Below are 23,745 nucleotides of genomic sequence, written 5' to 3'. Positions count from 1 at the left end.
ATTTCACTTGGTGCTTAATGCACACATTTAATTCTCTGTGTAGTGAGCAATGTGTACAGGGCAGCTCTAATTGGATCACTAGATCTCTACTCTTCCTGGAGGAAATTCAGTTGCATTTCCTGCAGCTCCTGTTCATCTTCTTTTCTAGTTCAGCTCAGTATATGTTGCCTGGCAGCATGTTTGTAAAGTGATCTCAACAAGGCATTCCACTGGCTTGAATGCGCCGATATTACTGTGACTAAGAGTGTTTGGCCAGTGGAAAGTTGTGCAGCTCAGGTCCATTTATGGCATACTAGCCATTTCCGCAGTGATGCTGCACTGCAAAGGATGAGGTAGAACAGCACTGGAGGCTCGACCAGGCAGTGCAACGCTATTAGCCATTGAACTACTGCCGCTCCTACCCTACCTCTAATCGACCTACCCATATATTCCGGCGTATAAGACGACCCTCCAACTTTTCCAGTTCAAATATAGAGTTTGGGATATACTCGCCGTGTAAGACTACCCCTCTTCCAACGCACACCAAAAAAAAAATAAAAAAATCATATATACTGGTGCTGTGTATGAACAGATACTGGTGCTGTACTGTATGTGGAACCCAATATATAACTGTATACTGGTGATTTACTGATTGGATTGGTCAGTTTATCAAAGCAATATGGAAGAATAGATTACGCTGTGCCCATAAAACACACCTCTTTCATCCTACTTGGCCCACCCTTTTTAATCTATTTACCTCCTCTGCCTCTCAGATCTCGCACATTTGTGCTGGCGCTGCTTCACTACAGTCTTCAGCAGAGAGATTTGAAAGTTGGTAATAGGATAGGGTGGATCACCCGGCATCCGTGACACCTGGCGTATAAGACGACCCCTGACTTTTCAGAAGATTTTCAAGGGTTAAAAAGTAGTCTTATACATAGGAATATACAGTAGATCTTCTATATTTTTTGATTGGTTTCAGTTTAAAATCAATTGAGTTGATCAAACTTTTGAAGGGAAATTGATTCCCAGCAGGGCGATTGAATCTGGGCACCTTTTTATATTCGGACATCTGACTAGAAAGGGAGTAAAAGTTTTGAGAGGGGGGGCAAAGATGTATGCAGTGTGAAGAATAAAGCCGTTGGAGATTCATCTTATCAGTTACCCATCTCACTTCAGTTGTGACAGTCTGCTAGTGTATCTTGTGTTGGGAGAGTTCCCTGCGGTGATTGGGGAACTCCACCCTCTCCCTCAAGGCTATATAGAAGGTGTCCCTTATTCACAGCTGGGCTTGCCAGTTAGTTCTACATGAAGAATACATTAGGGAACGGTGCCAGCATCGTCTGGCATTGTAAGCACTGTGATAGTTGGCATAAAAATAGAATTCTAAAGAGGATAGTTTGCCATTGAACTCCTTGATATAATTTGCCACCACTTGTGGAGAATGAAACTGGAGCTAAACTTTTTCTAACACACCCGTTCCACAGGTAGTCAGCCCATCCTGCGATAGAACAGCCTGTAAAGAGAAATTCTGCTCACAAGTTCTGCTTCAGAAGGGCTTCACTACATTCCCAGCAGCTGGACATGAGGCTTGTAGTTGAGGAAGATTGCACAGTGCAAACAATGGTTACCCAGGGAAGGATCTTGGAAACCGTGGCAGCAGAGCTGGACATACCAGCAGACATTGAACAGCTTCTGCGGCCCACTTTCCAAATGATTTCCAAATGAATGAAAATTACTTTCCAAATGATCTGCTGGCTGTAGGTGCTAGCTAGTGGGCCATTTGCAGCTTTGTCATGTAATTGGTTAGCCAGCAGTAAAGGAGTACATACAGTGCTGCCCATAATTATTCATACTCCTGCTAAATTTTGACTTAGTTACTTTAATTCAACCAGCAAGTACCGGTAATTTGTTTGATGGGAAATGGCATAGGGGTCTCCCAAAAAATAAAGTGATGTACAAGAGACATTATTGTGGTAAAAAAAAAATTAGCTTTTATTTACATTTGAGCAAAAAGAGACCAGTCCAGTCCAAAATTATTCATACCCTTCACAAACTGTCAGTCTGTGGGAAAATACTAAGTTCTATACCATTCCATATAGTCCAAGCTGCTCTAAAGCATCCTAATTAGCCTGATTAAAACAGCTTTTCCCAATTAATCGACTGAACAGGTGAAAAACAGAAGCTCTATGCAGTAGGTTTGTGGGCAGTCATGGCTAAGACTAAGGAGCTCAGTGGGGACCTGCGGCTGCGCATTGTGGCTGCTCACAAGTCAGGAAAGTGCTAGAAGGCCATTTCTAAATACTTTCAAGTTCCAGTGGCTACAGTGAAAAGTATTATTAAAAAATACAAGATGTTCCGCACTGTGGAAAATCTCAGAGAACGTGGTCAGGAGCCAAAATGACACCTGTGCTGGCCAGGAGGATAGTGAGAGAGGTGAAAAAGAATCCAAGGATCACCACCAAGGCCATCCTGGTGAATCTGGGCTCTGCTGGTGGAAATTTCTCAAGGCAGACAATCCAATGGACACTGCACACTGCTGGGTTCCACTGATTCAGACCAAGGAGTACGCCACTTCTCCAGTTAAGGCACACAAAAGCTCGCTTTTCCTTTGCAAATGCTCATCTGGACAAAGAGGAAGACTTCTGGTCTTCTGTGTTATGGTCAGATGAAACAATAATTGAATTGTTTGGTCACAATGATGTTTTCTTCATGTGGCGTAAAAAAGGAGAAGCCTTCAACCCAAAGAACACCATCCCCACTGTCAAACATGGTGGCGGGAACCTAATGCTTTGGGGGTGTTTTTCAGCCAATGGACCAGGGAACCTAATCACAGTAAACGGCACCATGAAAAAAGAGCAATGCATGAGGATTCTCAACATCAGGCAGTCTGCAGAGAAACTTGGCCTTGGGCACCATTGGACATTTCAGCATGACAATGACCCAAAACACACAGCAAAAGTGGTGAAGAAATGGTTAGCGGACAACAACATTAACATTTTGGACTGGCTCAGCCAGATTCCTGACTTGAATCCAATTTGGATTGGAATCTGTGGCGGGAGCTAAAGATCAGTATGATGGCAAGAAGTCCTTCCAACCAGAAAGATTTGGAGCTCATTGCTACAGATGAAATGGGCAAAAATACCTGTGGAGACATGCAAAAAGCTGGTCTGCACTTATAGGAAGCGTTTGATTGCTGTAATAGGCTTTTCTATTGATTATTGAGAAGGGTATGCATAAATTTGCACTGGACACTTTTTGCTCAAATGTTAATAAAAGATGATTTTTTTTTTCCCCACAATAATGCCTCTTGTACATTGGCGTCTTATCTTTTTGGAGACCCCATGTCATTTTCCGTCCAAAAAATTACTTGCTGGTTGAATAAAAATAACTTCAAGTCAGAATTTGCCAGGGGTATGAATAATTTTGGGCAGCACTGTACACCTTCTGACAACTTCTTCCATGGGTCTGCAGGTACTTGCAGGCAGCTGCATACACTGCACATGCAGTGGGGTGGCACCTGCACAACACATGTACCTCTGAGTAAACCGCAGCCACCCAGTAGGCATGACATGCAGTGTTTATTTACTATGCAGTAACTAAACTATTGTAAACTGGTGACACATGGTTATAAATGCTGCTTTTTGGTTGCATTACAAGGCAGATGGATGTTGCACGTTTCCTTGCAAATCAGTGGTTGAGTGGTATCTGAGTGAGTAAAATTTTAGAGATGCAGCTAAAGCCCCATACATGCACGCTCAACGGCGGTCTATTGTGCTTTCACAACTTTAGTTATGAAACAAGTTGAAACTCCTAACAAAAGTCTTTTGCTACTGTTCAAAGAGCTGATAAAAAGTCAATCCAACTGTTGGATTGACTTCTTATCAGTCTTATCAGCTCTTTGAACAATAGCAAAAGACTTTAGTTAGGAGTTTCATAAAAGACCGCATGTGTGTGTATGGGGCTTAAAGAGGAACTCCAGTGAAAATAATAAAAAAAAATGCTTCATTTTTACAATAATTAATGTATAAATGATTTAGTCTGTGTTTGCCCATTGTAAAAAAATTAAAATTTCTGATTTACATTCTGACATTTATCACATGGTGACATTTTTACTGCTGGCAGGTGATTTAGCTGCTGCTTGATTTTTTTGGGGCAGTTGGAAACAGCTGTAAACAGCTATTTCCCACAATGCAACAAGGTTCACAGGCAAACTGCCAGGAGTACCACGGTCCTCAGTTTCTTGTGGGAGGGGTTTCCCCACAATATCAGTCATACAGCGCCCCCTGATGATCCGTTTGTGAAAAGGAATAGATTGCTCATGTAAAAGGGGGTATCAGATACTGATTGGGATAAAGTTCAATTCTTGGTCACGGTTTCTCTTTAACCCTCCTGGCAGTAACCCCGACCTACACTCGGGGTAGCCGCCACAGAGGATTTCTCTGCCCCAGAAGGGATTTTTTTGAATAAAAATTGTTGCAACCTTTGTAGCTAGCACTTCCCTAGCTACCTGTGTCCCCAAGTCCCTCCGCTCTGCTCCGATCACCTCCCCCCGATCGCCGCCGTTATACGTACAAAGCCCTCCCCCCGATCCCGTGATGTTGCAGCCTCTCCAATCAGCTCCAGGCTTCGCTATGGGGAGGATCGTGTCCGATCTTCGCCACAGCGACGACTAAAGCTCATTGGGGAGGCTGCAGCGATTGGTGGGATCAGAAGGGTGCGGGGGGCTTGGGGGACAATGGTAGCTAGCATAGTTCTAGTTACAAAGGCTAAAACAACTTGAATCCAAAAAACCCTCCCGAGGACGCAGCCTCAAACTGCAGGAGGGTTAAAGCGTGGTCCAAGTTGCATTTTGTGGGGTTTTTGTTTTTTGTACTGGACCACACACACAAGTGTAGATCGCAGTTCGATGACGTTTCCACAATTTGTTACATTAGACGACCACTTTGGTTTATATTTCTTTATACAATTTTTACTGTTTTGGCTTTGCTGTTTAGTGTTGCCTATATATCTATAGCATATATCATATATATTTATGACTTGGACTCTTATGATTTTAGGTCGTGTTAGATCATTGCTGTTGTGTCTTGTGATTTCTTTCATTTTTTTTTTTTTTTCTTCATCCCAGATGTAGGTGTTTTTTTTTTTTTTTTTTTTTTAAATCCAACTCCTTAAAGTAAGAATAGACTAATAGAATATAATTATTCTATACTAGGGCCATCATAAAAGATTGTAGCTGCTTAGATGGTAGACAAACCAACTGTCGGAGTGCAAAAAGAATGAAAATGTAAGTGTCAGTTTTTTCTTTAAATCCTAGTAAATGAACCAATTGTGAACTTCCAAAATGTTTCCATGTGATTAGTTATAACACATTCATTTAAATGCTATACAGAGGATGCAGTACTTTGTCAATACATGTGTTTTCTGTTCGTTTTGCTCATAGCATGAAATCGTACAGCCCATAACCAGCTCTTCTGCTCTCTCCCACTACAGGCAGGCCGAAGTCCTGAAAGCAGATATGACAGGTAAGCATGTTTTATGGTTCACGCTCTCACACCTGTTGTTTTATAGGGCTTTCAAACTTATGTTGCTGCTGATTTCCAGACACCACCCAGTTCAGTGTTTTGCTTCCATTAGATGACATTGAACATCAGTAAATGGAAAAGCTAAAAAGATGAGGTTGCTGTAAAGTCATGCCTACTGTTTTACAAATTAAGAAGCGACTGGTTACCATTTTGGGATAGAAGAAATGCAAACCATAAACATAATTCAATCAACAATAAGATTGGACAGATTTTTGTGTAACATACCAGTGAGGGGTTAGGACTTTTGATTTTCAAACATAATGTACAAATGTATTAACACATGTATTTACAACTCATAACAAAAACCTCATTATGCATTAATTAAAAATACATGGGATGCCAATCCCACCACAAACCACAGTCACAACTGCACTCACTCACTGCCATGGCTGCAAAACTACAGGAAAACCAATGTGAAACCTATAAAGCCCAATGATATAGGCCTGTAAAGGAGATCCTCTGGTACATAAAGCATACAATGTTCCTCTAGAACAGGCTTTCTCAACTTGGGCTCCTTGAATACTCTGCAGGAGTTCCTTGGCATTTTCCCCCATCATGCGGGAAGGACATTATAATAGGGGGTACTAAAAAAAGCAGCACTACATTGGGGGTCAGAACGATAATGAGCACATTAATAAAAAGCACTAGAAGGAGACAGTATAATGAGTGGCAGTATAATAAGGGGTAGTGAAATAAACAGCCTCACCTGCTTTTAAAGACCATGCCTCCTGCAAAATAAATGCAGAGGTTCCTCCAGATCAAAAAATTGTTTAAAGGGGTTCCTTGAGATCCAAAATTTATTTGCCGGGTTCCTCCAAGGTAAAAAGGTTAAGAAAGGCTGCTCTAGATGAATGCAAGCAGGTAACAAGACAAAGGGAGTAGTAAGCTGAGCAAATGTAAAAAAGCCACAGACACTTGTATATCTACATGGTTCTTGCTACTTGACCAGATCTGTATGCTGTGCAGAGGCATAGCAAAAGAGCAGTTGGTGATAGCTTAGAGGAGGTGTCCCCGGCGTGGTTACTCACAGTGCAGTGGCGATCTGGTCGTTTATCTGGGCACCATGCACAGGCGAGCACAATCGGTCAGCCAGATCTTTATACTGTACAGAGGTGTAGCAGAAGGGCAGTTGGTGATAACTTCAGGAGACTTCTGCAGCGTAGTGTCATATTGAAGTGGCAGATCGGTGGTCCACTTGGGCGGCATGCAAACGGGTACACTCAGACGAATGATGGAGTGTTGCAGCAACTTGGAAATATCTATGATCTCAAAGCCATGTCACTGGCTAAGCTGATTATGGGAGTCTGAGCAGTGGCGGGCTTCATTAGTATGCAGGCAGCATGCACCAGGAGGTGGGTGACAGGTGGACTGTATGCCAAGTCAGGGCTCAGGCGACGTGGTGGGGATCGCATTTCAGCTCCCAACATGCTTTGCCAGGCTTCCGGCTTCCTCAGGGGCATAAAGTGCATCTTGCCCTATGTAAATATGATAATGATAGAAGATAGCAGTATCAGGAATGATCTGGACAGGAGACATGGCTTTTTTCCAATTGAAAAGCATAGATATGAATTCCAGTGTATGTAGACATTTGGGTCGATTCATAAAGCATTACCGCATTCAGTAATACAGAAAACAGCTGACTTTACCGAGCACTTAAGAAAATGTCAATTCATAAACCCTGTTACCGCATGGAAAGTTGAAATTACCGAGCAGCGAGGTAAATTACCAACTTGTGCGGTAATTACCTCAACACATGTCAGTAAATGTCAATTCATAAAGATTAGAACAGGCGGTAAAGATTAGAACAGTACCGCCTGCTTTAAAGTGGTAATAAGAGAGTGAAGTCTATGCGGGACTGTGCTGGGAATGGAGTCTCACAAGCAGAAGCCGTGAGATCTCTCCCCCCAGGCAGGAACAGAGTGATCGGAACAAACCAGTCTTCCCCTGAATACCTTAAGCTGTGTTGCTGTTTAACCTCTTAAATTCCAGTTTTTAAGATTTGTAGGAGCTGGAGGTGAACACCACAAAGCTTGGCATGTGTAAAGTTTCTTGAAGTTCTTCAAAGCGGTGGCAATTAAATAGATTGTTAAAGAAAATCTGTAATGAGAAAACCTTCCCAGTGGGGGGGGGGGGGGGGTACTCACCTCGGGTGGGGGAAGCCTCTGGATCCTATTGAGGCTTCCCCCGTCGTCCTCGGTCCCGCGGCGGCAATGTAAATATTTACCTCCAGCGCAGGAGCAGTAGCCGCTCTCTGCATGGAGATAGGCGAAAATAGCCGATCTCCGTCGGGCTGCTCTACTGCGCAGGCGCAAGTCGCCTCCGCAGTAACGCGGACCCGACAGAGAGCGGCTATTTTCGCCTATCTCCGTGAGAAGAGCTGCTACAGCACTCCCGCTGGAGCCAGAAAAGGTAAATATTGCACAGCATGACAAATTGTCACCTGTGCGTTCCGGGGGCTGCAGCGAGACCGCCGTGGGACACAGGAGGACGGGGGAAGCCTCGATAGGGTCCAGAGGCTTCTCCCTACTGAGGTGAGTACCCCCCAAGGGAACTTTTTTTCCGTACAGATTTTTTTTCAGAAAGACTAATAGACAGATTCAGAGCAGATTCAGGGCAAGCAGAGGCAGTATAAAAAACATGCACATCTAAAGGGAAGTTGGGATGCCTCTTATATTGTAATACTGTCTCTGCACAGAGAACAGCATGTAACAATACATGTAACAGGCAGCTACTCTTCTGATGTTACCAATAGTTTACTTTGGTAAATTACCACACTTCTATCACAGCTGTAAATTTTTTTTTATAAATTAGCACATTAAAGTCTAAAATACCGAATGCGGTATTATCCCGACCAGATTTTTTTTTTTTTTTTTTTTTACTGCACAGCCTTTCATGAATTGAACACTTTGTATTTCTTGACCAATCAGAAAAGTACCCTAAGTGAACTTAAAGCTGTAGTGGGATGTGGGTGTCAAAAACACCCTCTAGTGAAAAGATACAGGAGACAAAAGTGGGAGCCCAATAGTGTAGTATGTCAAAAACAATTGAACGTAATAAAAGTAAGACACTACTCACAAAGGTGGGTTGCAGAGGGGCAACCGACCACAGGAAGCAGGTGGAGACAACAAACCCGACTCCACTCGGGGTGGTCCCTAGGGACCTGGATGCAGTCGCTCTCCTTGGTAAAAGAAAGGGGACAGATATCCGCCGTGGTCTAAGCCACGTGTGGTCTGTACCCACCCCTCAGACGGGTGAGGTAAGGGGGTATGATTGCACAATAAGGGTATAAGAGGCGCCCTGGTGTAATAAAAGCATCTAAAAACCGTTTAAAAACGGGAAATTTGAGGTGGCTTACCTCAGTGACGAAAAAATCTTTGTATTTTACAAAGGTTTTTATTAGTAGCACAGGCAACGCGTTTCACGGGTCAGAGCCCGCTTCCTCAGGCCAATAACAGTGCCAAACTAAATGACAGATTCAGCAAAGGGAGGCTTTTATCATACCATTGTGCCTCTTATACCCTTATTTTGTAAAGCTGGTATGTGTTCTGGAGGAACAATCATAACTGGTTTGAGTCCACCAGGAAATAGTTGTAACTGTTTTGTCATTTAGTATGACCATGATCCTGGCATAAAGGTGCCCACTTTTGATACAATCTAGATTATACAATTTTAACAAATTTATGTAGTAGAAGGGTAAAATTAGTGAATATACTTTTAATGGATCATTTACGTAGCCCCATATATTACATAGAACTAGTGAGATTTGGCAATCTAGGTCAGCGCTTTCAAACTTCATGGGCAGGGGGTGTGTCTAGCACTGGATCTTTTTTTGGCTGGAGGGGGCAGAGCATCAATGTCCTAGCTTTGGGGGCGGAGTCAAGTGCAAAAAAAGGTGGGCCTGCCTAAGGAGGGGCCTGACACAAAATAGAGGGCCAAATCGGAATGCGGGCCACCAGCTGGACAGCCCTGATATAGATTTTCAGTTGTGGGCACCTTTAGAAGCTCACAGATTTATTTTCTTAGGCTGAGGTTTCTCTATTGAGGGCCAAAGGGCAATTGGATTATAGGAGTCGTCTGACTAGTTTAGTTATTGAATGCTTCTTATGCTGGATCCACATGGTGCGTTCGCGTACTCGATTTCCTGCTCAATTCCCGTCGATTCGTTTATTTCCAACATGTCCGATTTGGATTTCGATGGATCGCTAGGGCGATTTGGCATACTTTGCATGCGAATCAACCTAACGATCCATCGAAATCCAAATCGGACATGTTGGAAATAAACGAATCGACGGGAATTGAGCGGGAAATCGAGTACGCGAACGCACCATGTGGATCCAGCATTATCCTGGTTTCTACACCCAAGAATTATTTAAATCTAAATGTACACATTAAAGGGAATCTGAAGTGAAAATAAACAAAAGGTGGCAATACATATTAAAGATTTGCAGCAGATTCGACAATCAGATTTCTATCAGACTATCAGGTCGAATCTGACAGGAATGTATCTGATGTGTGCCACACAGTAGGAATCGAATTTCAATAGATTTCAGAATGAAATCGATTAAAATTCGATCGAAATGCAGTGATGCACCATTCGATTCATTGTAACCTTATGGGCCATCGATCGGCTGCCAGCAGCCGATCAACCCAGATTTTCCAGTCCGATCGATCAAATCGATTGAAATCGGCCAGAAATCGATCGATCTGCTACATCAATTCTAGCCGATTCAATCAAAATGGTTGAATGGGCCGTCGATCGATGGCTAAAATCGACCAGTGTATGGCCTGCTTTATGATTTAATGTTTTATTTCTTAGCAGTACTACACATACACATCATTTATTAGCACAGATATGAGTCTCATATTGTTTCCAGAACAGGAAGAGTTAAGAAACTTCAGTTGTTATCTATGCAAAAAGCGCTTCTGTGGGCTCTGCGACTTTATAAAATCATGGACAGCACTGTCTTTTGAAGCGCTTATGTCAACTATCTCTCATTGTTTGTTCTTTGTTTATCTTTTTTCTGCAGAGAGCCTGCTCTGGGAAATCATTTAAAATACTGAGTGTATTGTGGAAACTGCAATTATTAGAGAATGATGCAGTGTTATAAAAAAATTATATACCTGAAAATAAAAATGACACCATTTTGTTTGCTACTAATGTTTTATTAATTATCCGTGCTACACAACCAATCATTATATCATGAGGTTTTTTCACTTCAGTGTCACTTTAAAGTGAACCAGAGACCGAGCACCCTCCTGTATTTTACCATATTTATCAGTGGGAACATTAGAGAAAACGCCTACCTTGCTCTTTCATTCTTCACTGCTCAGCCTGCTTCTTATCAGCCCTGATAAAATCCCAGACTGAGCATTCAGTCTGACTTTGCTCAGAAATCATTATAGCGGAGTCATTATAGCACAGCCAGAAGGGGGCAGGCTTGGGCTTGAAAAGACATCAGAGAAGACAGACTCTGCTATGATTCCTGAGCAAAGCCGGACTGAATGCTCTGTCAGGGATTTTATTAGGGCTGCTAACAAGCAGACTGAGCAGTAAAGGATAAAACAGAGCAGGGTAGATGTTTTATCTAATGTTCCCACTGATCTATATGGTAAAATACATGAGGGTGCTTCGTCTCTGGTTCACTTTAACCATTTCAGCCCGCAGGTATTTATCACCTTATGGACGAGAGGAATTTTCCCCTTTCAGCGCTCCTCCCTTTCATTCCCCAGAGAAATAATCTATACCTTGTTTTTTCCACCACCAGATAGGCTTTTTTTGGGTGGTACATTGTGCTAAGAATTATTTTATGCTAGTTGCATTTTGACAGGAATAACACACAAAAAGAAAAAAAAAATCATTATTTCTCAGTTTTCGGCCATTATAGTTTTAAAATACATGCTACCATCATTAAAATCCACACGTTTTATTTGCCCATTTGTCCCGGTTATTGCAACGTTAAAATGATATTCCTAGTATAATGTATGGTGACAATATTTTATTTGGAAATAAAGGTGCATTTTTTCAGTTTTACATCTATCACCAATTTTGAGCCCGTTATTTAATAAGATACCCTCTTGACATAGATCTTATTATTTTTATTTATTTTTTTCCCTATAGTCAGTAGGTGTATTTTACTATTTGGCCACAAGATGTCCCCGCTGAGCACAATTCTATGTAGCGTACAATTGTGCTACATAGGATACAATGTATTGTTACATTGTAACTAGGCCTAGGGGATGTGACTTAGGCTTCCATCGGAAGCCTCCGATCACAGTGGCGGCGGGGAGGTTATGAATGGAAAACATTGTTTCCATACATAAATTTAACGATCAGGCGGCGGAAACCGGCTGAAATCAGCGGTAGGCTCTATGTAAGAATAAACACTGTTTTTGAAGAAAAACGGTGTTTATTCTTGGCGGACATTCTTGGACCCCTGCTAGCAGCAGCAGCGCCATCGTGGGCATCTGCCCGCATGATCGCCTGCATCTGCCCGCATGATCGCCTGCATCTGCCCACACGATCGCCTGCAAACTCCCCAAACTGCAGGGACGAGACTAGCGCGTCCCTGTGGCTCTAGCAGCTGCCGCTGCGGGCGTGAAGCTCACGGCTGCGCGGCTCAAATGGTTGAGGCAGGGTTCACATACAATTATTGCAAGAAACTGAACGGTCTTTTGCATATATATATATATTTTTTTTTATTTTTTTTTATGCTGCAAGATGTATGTTTTGTATTTTTCTGTGCATCTGAAACAAAAGTTTTCTTTCTTAAAACAAAGTATTTGCGATAATTCAGGTTGGAGTGAGCTCCGAGATGTCTCCCAGTGCATCACTGCTGAATATATGCAAATTAACTATTGTCGTCCTTAGAAGCTAAACACACTTCCAGATCCGCTGGAATGAAATGATGTGTCAGCTTGTAATTAGTACAGAGCCATAATAATCCAACATGCATACAGACTGTTTCGGATTGGTTGATCCTCATCAGTGCATGGCATGGATTAATTTGGTTCCATGGAGTAGGACTTAAAAAACCCAGAGGTACAGACTAACCAGCAAGCTCATGGTGAACCAGAACTCATTGGAGTGTGTAAGGGGCTGAAAATGCGAAAAGAGTGATTCTACATTGACTTTCATTAGATGTGTGGTGAACACTTCTTCACAATTTGCATGCAAATTTTAAAGTGTGAACCCTGGTCAATACATTCACTAGGGCATTTTATGCATTGAACATCGATTAGGTAAAAGTCCATTCTGTCAGCAGTCGAGGGCCTTTATGCAGCCGTGGTATGTGATCAACCACTGCATAACTTTGTACTTCATCAAGCAGTACACTGCTAGTAGTGATAATCACATTCTTGCTGGAATCTGATGTAGTATTGAGTGGCACAAGGTTGGTAGACCAGGGAAACGATCGATCTGAGCTATTGATCCGTTCCCTAATCTTCTAGAAAAGGCCGTTTATGACCAGCTAAAAACCTCATACAGACTGTAGATTACTATTGCTCAAAACAGTTCTTAATAATCCAGAGAGTGACAATTCATACACAAGTAATTGCTTGTCTCAGTGCAGAGCAGCAGGTTCTGGCTCTGGATGATGAGGAAGCCTCATGCTTTGAGGAACATGGCAATCTGTGGAGTAAATTCAGTTCCTGAAGAAACGACAGCCGAGGACAGAGACAGCCTGTACTGACTGTAAATTGTCCCCTGAAGTGATTACATTAGTGATTCACTTTATTCATCTATTGTCTGTATGTATCTTCACTGTCAGGTTTTCTGTAGCCTGAAACAGAAGTTTGCACCTCTTATTTTCTGTGACTTTGTGCTTGCCTGGAAACTCTGGTGTGGTTATTACAGTCTGGGATTTCCAAGAAATATTAGCAGTCCTGATATACAAGTGGACTTTACTAATGCTCTGTGTTTTACTGAGGTTCTATTCTGAAAAATAAAACTGTTTCCTACCTTTAGAAATCAAGCTGTCTTATGCAGCTGTTACAGATTATTCATGGCTATTAGATTGTGGAAAGGCAGCATCATCTAACAGTCATGTGACACCACTTCCTGGCATGTTAATAGTTTTCTTTGCACTGTATATGAGCCTAGGAAATCCATTTATTAGGGACTTTTTCTAGATGTCCCTGCAAGAACAGGGCAAATGAATATCTCCATGGTGCTTTCTTCTATGGATTCACGGGCTATCTTCGTGGCTCCTTTAGGGTCCATAAAGAGCGTTTACTTAAAAAGGAACTTAGGTGAAATAACATAAGTAATAACATTGCTTATTGTTTACAATATACATTTATAGATAATACTTGCTGATAAGGAGTGTTTACACAGGCTGATCTCTCTAAACACACACAGAGTGAATTTCTCAGCTACTAGGTGTTTTTCTTGTCTGCTGCGCAAGAGTTTAGGTCCGTTTTAACCGTCCCATCATTTTTGTCCGTGTAATTTTCATTGTTGCCTGAATTAGGGCTGGTGCACACCAAGAGTGCTGCTGATCGCCAGCGCTTTGAAAAGGGCTTGGCTAATGAAACCCCCTATGAGGGTATTCCCACAGCAGCCTTGTGATTTTCCTAAAATTGCAAACGTGCTGCATGTAGCATTTTTTTTGTAGTATTTCAGCTTGAATGAATGAGTAAAAAGGCTCATTCATTCAAAAATCTTTTTGAAAATCGCTTCACAAATTCGCTATCGCAAATTGCCAAGCACTAGCTATTGCAATAGCGAATTTGGTGTGCACTAGCCCTTATTCTGTTGAACCAAAGCCCTAAAGAAATGTTGGATTTGTTAAATACAGAATATTCACCTATTCTTTTGTGGAGAACTACCTACACAAGTTTCCATATCTGTATATTGAGTGGATGAACAACAAACCTTATTTTGTAATATGCGTGTGAAGCACAGTCTTTCCACTTTGCTTGTTGCCCAGACTGGGACATAGGAGTGTCAGTGTGCTGCCAGTCAGTAAATTAGCTAGGTGATAAGTGAGTTACAGAGGCTCCTGCCTTGTGCAGCTAATTACTCCTGCTACTGCAAGGTGGACGATTCTATATAGTCTCATGGCAACAGTACTCCAAACAGAGTATACAATAGTTTCAAGTGATGAAAATGTGAGCTTTTAATAACCTTAAACTGCAAAGCACTGTGTAGCACTGACCTACAGTTGTGTTTAAAATGATTCAACCTTGACACACTTGTGTCAAGCTATGCTTCACGTTTAAAAGCTGTTCTAGCTGGAAAAGGATGTTGTACTAAGTACTAAGAATGAATGTCACTTGGGGGTTGAATAAAACTGATAATGTGAGCACAGAAAAGACATTTGTGGTTATTTCATTATAAATGTTATGTTATATTTGTCTGACTTACAAGTGCCTCTTTGATTTAATTGTAAACCAGATGACTGAAATGATCAAAATCAATGTCAAACTGGCCAAAACACTAAATTTCAGTGGGGGTTGAATAATTTTGAACACAACTGTATGCTTATGACCGTTAATGCTGTTTCTTGGGAAATCTTTTTCACACTGTAGTGTGTAGCTGTCCTCCCCTCAATATGACCTTTCTTTTGCCAGATTCTAAGCCTGGTACAGCTGAGGTGTGGACATCACGTCAAGCTCTACAGGACTTGTATCAGAAGATGCTGGTGACAGACCTAGAGTATGCACTGGACAAGAAGGTGGAACAGGACCTGTAAGTGCTCACTAGAAATGGATCTTAGGACCCACATGTTTGTGCTTAAAATCGAGAGATTATGTTCAAACTTGTATTCAAATATATGTAAGGCTTCTGACATATTTTAGTAAAAGAATTGGCAAAACTGATACCGTATATACTCGCAAGCTAGCCGAATTTTTGACCCCCAAAAAGCAGGTCAAAAGTTGGGGGGTCGGCTTGCTTGCGAGTCACCTGTGATCCGCTCCCCCACCTGCGGCCGCCGCTATCATCTGAGCCGGCCCCGCATCTTCTATTATTCCCCTCTCCGCTCGTAAAGTAATTCACAGCAGCGCGCCTCACGGCGGCTGCTGTGATGATGAATCATGAAGCCGTAGAAAGAGAGCGGCTTCCTGTAGCTATGGGAACCGCTCTCTCTCTACGGCTCCTGCCTCATCTTCACAGCAGCCACTGTGGGGTGCGCTGCTGTGAATTACTTTACGAGCGGAGAGGGGAATACTAGAAGATGCGGCGCCGGCTCAGGTGATAGCTATACTGGGCACTACCTACCTATACTGGGGCACTATACTAGCTATACTGGGGCACTATACTAGCTATACTGGGGCACACTGGGGGGATCACGCGGCCAGCATTTCCTACCCCCGGCTTATATGAGGGTCAATCATTTTTTCCTGGTTTTTCAGGTAAAAGTTGGGGAGTCCCCCAACTTTTACCCGAAAAACCAGGAAAAAATGATTGACCCTCATATAAGCCGACCCGGCTTGCTTGCGAGTATATACGGTAAGTTGGCAATTTAAAAAAAAAAAGTTTTTCCCTTTCAAATTAGAAATGTTAATTTGCAGAAACTGTGACCAAAAGTCATACACACTGATACACACAACGTGATGTGCTTACATTTAAATTTGCGTTCTGATCCAAATTCTTGAATGCTATTGCAGTTTATATTCATGCCCATTTGCTTTCTTGCCTTTTTTTGGTTATGGGGTAAAAAAAACAAAAAACTATTAACCAGACAATTGGTTAATAGTTCCCCCCCCCCCTTATGGCTCTTACTTGAGGCTGATGAGTGCTGGTTCTGTGAAGGTAGCCCTGCCTCTTACCAAAACTTGAGTCTACTTACAGGCTGCCACCTCACCAAAAAGTGACGCTACACCTGCAGGGTGCAGGATATGAAGGAGCCAGTCTCTTTGACTTGAGCAGCAATGAAGAGGTTGCCAAGGCTGCTCACAAGCTGCATCCTTGCTGTCCTCAGCAGAATACAATCACCACCCATTACATGCTTTTTTCCCCCCTCTCAATAGATCATTGCAAAATGCACTGTGAGGCACATTCACAATTTTTATTTACTTTATACTGAGTGTTTACTGTGTTTGGCCTAATTTTTATGCGATCGTTTGTTTTTGCAATGCAGTTGCATTTTTCTGAATATGCAGTACGGAAACAAATTAAATAAGATGGAGATCTCTAGAAAGTCGCGTAGCACTGAATTTAGTATACAATTTTCCCATGCTCCTATTGACTTTAGCGCATATGCAAGAAAAATGCTGTATACACGGTTTGCATTTGTGTGAAAACTGATTTGCATTGGTGGAAAAGGGGCACTGCAATTACAGTAATAATCATGGTGCTCTTGATGTCATTGAATCACGTGCAATCTGATTTTCGGATGGTAACACTGTCGTTAGTAGAAAAAGCCCTTCAATCGTGCCATCCTCCATATGTCTCCAAAGATTGGTATCATTTAAATATTATTAAGCAAAGGCTCGGTCCAGCACAATAATAGCAGCTCTCACAGCAAATGGCATTCCTTCCTTTTCTGGCTATTTGGAACATGTACTTTCTAAGCTAAAGAGCTTTCATTTTGCTGTCAGAACCAGCAGGGAGGGCAGGCGCTCTCTGTAACTGCAGGGTTTCAGCAAGTAATTACAGCCAGTCACAGCTCTTGTTGCTCCATGCCAGATCTGAGCCCAAACAAAGGAGTTTTATTGTTCCTAGGTATTGTTAATTGAAACATGTTCTTTGTATCTTTACTGTATCTGGATGTATAGCTACCTACTGCTCAGTTTATCTTGATCCTACACTAATTTAATTTTATATCAGCCTTACATCCTCTGTTAATTCTTGGCAGGTTTTTCAAATTACAGTTACAAGTTAGGATACATTACAAAGGAATAACATAAGTAGACCACACTGCAATCGCATGATTGAGGTAAACTGATCACATATTTAACCCTTATAAGGGCCATGGCCCATATCAGTGATTCTTGGCAGTGTTTGGGATCGCTGGAGTCCACAGGAGCGTTTGTGATTAGGTCGATCGCCTTTCCTGCAGCATTTTTGGAGCAATTGTGCAGTAAGGCTAAATATAGAAATGATGCAAAATTGATTTTTAACAGTTGTGCAAAAGTGTTTTTTTTTTTTTGTTGGTTTGGGTTTTTTGTTTTTTTTTTACTACCTGACCGACAGAAGACAAAATAATTGCTAATCACTCTACAAATTACTAGCGCCAAGGTGAAAAAAAATTCTCAAAGCGCCGGAAATCAATGTAGAAAACGCTACCAAAACCGCTGAGCAATAGCGATTAGCTAGAGGGCGCTAGCAGTTTTTTACAAAATCTACATGCCAGTGCCAACTATTATTGTGTTTATTAAATGTCATGCCCAAATCTCCATGTATCCAAGTCAATATTATTCAGTACGAATAATCATTGATATGCAAACAAATTTGAGATGGTTGAAAATTATGCCAATTGTTATGATACAAAATGATGCTAATTATAAAAAAAAAATCTGCTATAAATTGACTAATCAAACCTTGTAGTAAAAGCATTTCACTGGTCCATTTTCAAGTATAGATTTACAGAAACATTTGCATAATTCTGCATCAGCTTAGAATTATTTGCATATTTCAAGTAAAGTAGAAAGTTTGCACTGAGCCTTAACTACTAAATGCCTCTCAGATGTCCTTTGTGATTAAGAGAGAAAAGGGCGGGAGGAAAAGCAGGGAGCCCAATCTAGTGTAGTATTGCGAGTTATAGGTGATTGTATAAATTAAATCTTATATAGTTGTACTCACAAAATTGGGTTGCAAGACAGGCAACCACTTGAAGTGCATACAGGGAAGTACCGTCCCTGCTCGGCCTTGTCCTTGGATGGTCGCTGCTCTATCAAAAGAGTTCCACTTGCCAAAGTGGTGACCCCGAATCGGGGTAAGACGTCATGTAGGGTAGGGTAGGGATGTCCTTTGCACAGGAATATGGGGTCACAAAAAATGCCTGTAGATGTCCGCTGCAGGCGGAAGTAGTTTTGTTCTAAAATATACTGTAGACGTCTGTGGCGTAAGGATGCTGAAACGCAGAACATTTCTAGATGTCAGAGGCAATCTTGGGGTTAAGGAAATAAATGAATGCAATTGCACGCATGCGAACGGGTGACATCGCAAAGCAGAACTTACAGGTAATAGATCCATAATATATTGTTGGTCTGAGTAGGAATAACATTTGTAAATTCTTAGAAAAAGAGGACGGAGAGGTAATGAGAAACATGGGGAGACCTGCTTTAGCAGGCATGCTCGGGTCCCTATTGACTTCAATTAGGCTCGGTGTTCGGCCCAATATCCCGCACATCTGGACCATGTCCGGCCGAGCCCGATTAACTGGGTGTTCGATCAACACTAATCACTACTTGTGTGGATCTGGTTATCAGAGTTGGACAACCCTTAAATGCACTCGTGGTACAGGTCGTTCCCCCTACAGTGTAGAGTTGGCTTTGGGTTAACCTGCTTGGATGGCATTGCAACGTGCACCTGTCTAATCATTACGAACCATAAATGAAAGTGAACCTGGATCGATGAAACTCTTCAGATTAGATACCTACAGGGATGGGATTCCAAATAGCAAGCTACTCGTAATTGAAATGGTAATGAGTTGCTGATTACGCAGCTTACCCAGAAGTCAGCGCAATAATCTGCGGTCCATTCCGCAAAATAGGCGAAACGTGAGCCGCATTGCATGACTTACTACCGAGCTTCCTCCTTCAAGCCGGAATATATCATTTCTGGTGTTCTTAAATTGTACCTTTTACAAAATCTTTACATGACTGTTATGATTAAGGTAGTCCATTGTATCATGTGTTGCCTAGATAAGTTTTAACATTCTCCTCGCGTTACACCTGTGTTGTGTACAGGCTTGTAATTACAGCATACTACTTACTGTTTATCTGGTGTGTCTTTAATTCTGCAACTACTTGTTTTGCCTGCAGATGGAATCATGCCTTCAAAAATCAGATCACAACATTGCAAGGGCAGGCCAAAAACCGTGCGAACCCAAATCGTAGTGAGGTGCAGGCCAATCTTTCACTGTTCCTGGAGGCAGCTAGTGGATTCTATACACAGGTAAGCCTTACATTCTAGAATACACAATTCTGTTTTGTGTTTTAGCCTGTGATGAAACGGGTCAAGCCTGTGAGGATGTAATAAAGGTGGTGTTTACTGGACTTCTAGGCCTGGAGCCCGGATTCTTTCAAGTCTTTACTTTGCTAGTAAGCACAGCTACTCTACTCCGGAGGCACAGCCATCTCACCGGTTTCCCTCAGGAGTCTGCTCAGTCACCTGGTGCCGATCCTCCTATCTCTCTCGACTCTTCCTTTTTGACCTTTTCTGTTTTGCTTGTTTTTACTGTACTTGGTGTCCCTATTTAACACTACTTTTTCTCTGTAGCTTTTGCAGGAGTTATGCACTGTGTTCAATGTGGATTTACCATGCCGAGTCAAGTCCTCCCAGCTGGGGATTATCAGCAATAAGCAGATGCACTGTGGGACTGTAGTGAAACCTCAGTCCAGTTCCTGCGCCTATATCTGCCAGCACTGCCTGGTTCACCTTGGAGACATTGGTGAGGACTAACAGGAATCTGCTTGTAAATATGCTGTTTAAACATTCTTAAAGAGAATCTGTATTGTTAAAATCACACAAAAGTAAACATACCAGTGTGTTAGGGGACATCTCCTATTACCCTCTGTCACAATTTCGCTGCTCCCCGCCGCATTAAAAGTGGTTAAAAACAGTTTTAAAAAGTTTGTTTATAAACAAACAAAATGGCCACCAAAACAGGAAGTAGGTTGATGTACAGTATGTCCACACATAGAAAATACATCCATACACAAGCAGGCTGTATACAGCCTTCCTTTTGAGTCTCAAGAGATCATTTGTGTGTTTCTTTCCCCCTGCATCTCTCATGCACTGAAGTTTCAGGCTGCTCTTTTCTTCCTGCAAACAGCTTTGCCCTTGTCTGTAATTCCTCACTATGTGAAAGCCCAGCCAGCTCAGAGGACGATTTATCCAGCTTGTAAAAGAGAAGAGAGAAGCTGCTCTAATCTAAATAACACACAGGCAGTGTGCATAGAGGGGGGAGTTCATAGCAGAACCACAACACTGAAGAACTTGGCAGCCTTCCAGACACAGGCTGACAAGTCTGACAAGAGAGAGATAAGTTGATTTATTACAGAGACTGTGACAGTACAAAGTGCTGCAGTAAGCCAGAACACATTAGAATAGCTTTTGGAACTTGTAGGATGATAAAAAACAGGATGCAATTTTTGTTACGGAGTCTCTTTAAGATTGACTTGAACCTGTATTGTTTGTAATGCTCTTTGGGTATTGGTGTGGGTTCAGCTTGAAACTGAAAAACACTGAACTACCTGCAATTGATTCAGCTTGCTTGGGTTGCCATGGAAGTGAAGTAGGCTGCATATAGCCCTGCTCTCTCCTAACATGGCTGTCTTTCCAGTATGTGATAGTGAAGAGGCTTGATAGAGATGGCCTTTGATTAAATCATTGGAGGACATCTTAGCACATTCTCATCACCGATGTTGAACACACATTGGAGCTCACTGGGGTAAAAAGACAATTGTGTAACATGGCTGAGGGGAAGGCTGTAAATCTGAACAGATCTTCCAGTCAGGACATGAGGAACCACAAACTAAGTAAGGTGAATTCCTCAGGTTTTTATTGCTTTCTGTAACCCAATCAGGGAGACTTTCCCTGACTATGCTGCAAGATATAATAAAAGTTAAGCCCAGGTCAAAGTGTTACCCTAAATGTTATATAATATTAGAGGGTTTTTACTCTAAAACTGTCAGGTTTGTCTTACTAAATAAGCGCCTGAAAAATATTCCTAGTCCCGACATGCTTGCGGTTTTCAGGGCTGAGAAGGCTGCAGTCCTACTTTGACATTTCTTTCTGGATACAAAACCTTCAATATTCCTTCTTCCAAAGCCTGACAGCTAAAGAGCTGGTAAGACCATGGAGGAAGCAGAAGGCATTTCTTCATAATTGTTTTTGCCTCCTCTCAACTTCATAAAGATAAATCAAATGTTATAATTTCCATAAGGCCTTGTCCCACTTGCATGTTGCTGGTCAGGTTTTTAGCAAAATACACTGTGCGACACACAAATGCAACACTGCATATAATGCATTCTCTGATGTTTCCAACCCCGCGTGCAGTTGTGATTTGGTGTGGTAACGAAACGCTTTGTTTTATGCAGTTTTGCACAAAGCAGTTGTAAATGGGATGTACACTGAAAGCAATGCAAGTGCCATTCGTTGCTATATATGATGATGGCCATCTGCGTTATAAGCAAGTGGGGACAAGGCCTTAGATGAGACTGAAGATCTCATAAAAGTGGATTGTTAAAATGGGAATGTTCATGGATAGAGGAGGAGGCGTTTCTGTAAGATTAGCGTTACCAGCGAATGGAGAACTGGGAAACCTCAGCTGTTTAAAGTACACCTTACGTGGGAGGCATATGGTGGCTGCCATAATTTATTTCCTTTTTAAGTTTTTTAATATCAGTTGCCTGGCAGTACTGCTGATCTCTTTGGCTGCAGTAGCATCTTAATCACACACCTGAAATAAGCATGTGGCTAATGCAGTCAAAGTACTTGATCTGCATGCTTGTTCATGGTCTAAAAGTATTAGAGGCAGAGGATCAGCAGGACAGCCAGGCAATTTAAAATATTTATTTCATATTAAACAATGCAGTCGCCATATCCTTCTCACTTCACGTTTTCTTTAAAGTCCTGAAAACAATAATAAAATAAATGTAATAAAACTAAACAATATAAAATGTCTGGTGGGTAAAGGGAGGTAATGGGACCTTAAAGTGTACCAGAGATGGTACATTAGCGCTACTTACCTGGGTCTTCCACCAGCCCCATAAACACAGTGGCTTCCCTTGCTGCCCTCTTAAAGGAATACTGTTGGGGGGGGGGGGGTCAGGGGCAAATGAGTTGAAGTTACCCGGGGCTTCTAATGGTCCCCCGCAGACATCCTGTGCCCGCGCAGCCACTCACCGATGCTCCGGCCCCGCCTCTGGTTCACTTCTGGAATTTCAGACTTTAAAGTCTGAAACCCACTGCACCTGCATTGCCGTGTCCTCGCTCCCGCTAATGTCCCCAGGAGCGTACTGCGCAGGCCCAGACCATACAGGGCCTGCGCAGTACGCTCCTGGTGACATCAGCGGGAGCGAGGACACGGCAACGCAGACGCAGTGGTTTTCAGACTTTAACCACTTAACGACCAGCCAACGCCGATAGGCGGCGGCTGGTCGCATGTGGATTTCCATGGAAACGGCCACTGTTTCCTGTCAGTTCACGGCAGGGGGCTCCGTGAACAGCCTGCGAGCCTCCGATCGCGGCTCGCAGGCTAAATGTAAACACCCGGGGAAGAAATCCCTGGTGTTTACGTCGTACGGCGCTGCTGTGACAGCAGCGCCGTAAAGGAGATCGGCGATCCCCGGCCTCTAATTGGCCGGGGATCGCCGGCATCTGATAGACTGAAGCCTATCTAAGGCGGTACAGGACGGATCGCTGTCCTGTACCGCCCATAGAGAGAAGTGGAGGGAGGGAAAGAGAGGGAGGCGGAATATCGCTGCGGGTCACAGCAAGCCGGCGGCGATCAGACCCCCCCCTGCAGGACATCCCCCTAGTGGGAAAAAAGGAAGGGGGGGGGGGGGGGGAGTCTGATCGCCCTGCCTATTACCTGACCTGTGCTGGGGGCTTAACAGCCCACACAGCACAGATCTGACAAAACAGCTGCGGTCCTTAAGTGGTTAAAGTCTGAAATTTCAGAAGTGAACCAGAGGCGGGGCTGGAGCATCGGTGAGTGGCTGCGCGGGCACAGGATGTCTGCGGGGGACCATTAGAAGCCCCGGATAAGTTCAACTCATTCTCCCCCCAGTATTCCTCTAAGCCTCTCTGTTCTGGCACTATGACTCCCAGTAATCTGGTCAGTCCGCCGCCAGTTGAGGCCTCCTGCGCATGCGTGACTACCTGCACGTGTGCCCAGTCCATGCAGCTGTTTGTTCCAAAAAGTGACTTACCAGTAGAAGGGGGGAGGGGGAGGGGAATTGGGTGTGTGCTTGCAAATTTTTTTCCTATCGAAAGGGGGAAAAAAGTTACCGCTTATTTCCCCACCTCTTGAAGCAGTAACTTTATTCCCTCAAGAAATGTTGT

At 42.8% G+C, this 23,745-nt stretch overlaps 1 protein-coding gene across 6 annotated transcripts in view; it reads left to right on the top strand.

Moving 5' to 3' along the window:
* SMG7 (SMG7 nonsense mediated mRNA decay factor) overlaps positions 1 to 23,745 on the top strand; it is a 107,439-nt gene that overhangs the window by 27,415 nt on the left and 56,279 nt on the right. For 5 of the 6 annotated variants that reach the window (XM_068239668.1, XM_068239666.1, XM_068239665.1 and 2 more), the window contains exons 2-6: positions 5,195 to 5,266; positions 5,473 to 5,504; positions 15,138 to 15,255; positions 19,497 to 19,629; positions 19,954 to 20,125. In XM_068239668.1, the coding sequence (XP_068095769.1) occupies positions 5,195 to 5,266; positions 5,473 to 5,504; positions 15,138 to 15,255; positions 19,497 to 19,629; positions 19,954 to 20,125 (527 nt within the window). The remainder of the gene's footprint in view (positions 1 to 5,194; positions 5,267 to 5,472; positions 5,505 to 15,137; positions 15,256 to 19,496; positions 19,630 to 19,953; positions 20,126 to 23,745) is intronic. The other variant, XM_068239667.1, reaches the window with a different exon arrangement.

This window comes from Hyperolius riggenbachi, chromosome 6 (assembly GCF_040937935.1).
Source record: "Hyperolius riggenbachi isolate aHypRig1 chromosome 6, aHypRig1.pri, whole genome shotgun sequence".
Classification (NCBI taxonomy): Eukaryota; Metazoa; Chordata; class Amphibia; order Anura; family Hyperoliidae; genus Hyperolius; species Hyperolius riggenbachi.
This window is presented reverse-complemented; position numbering and strand designations above follow the sequence as displayed.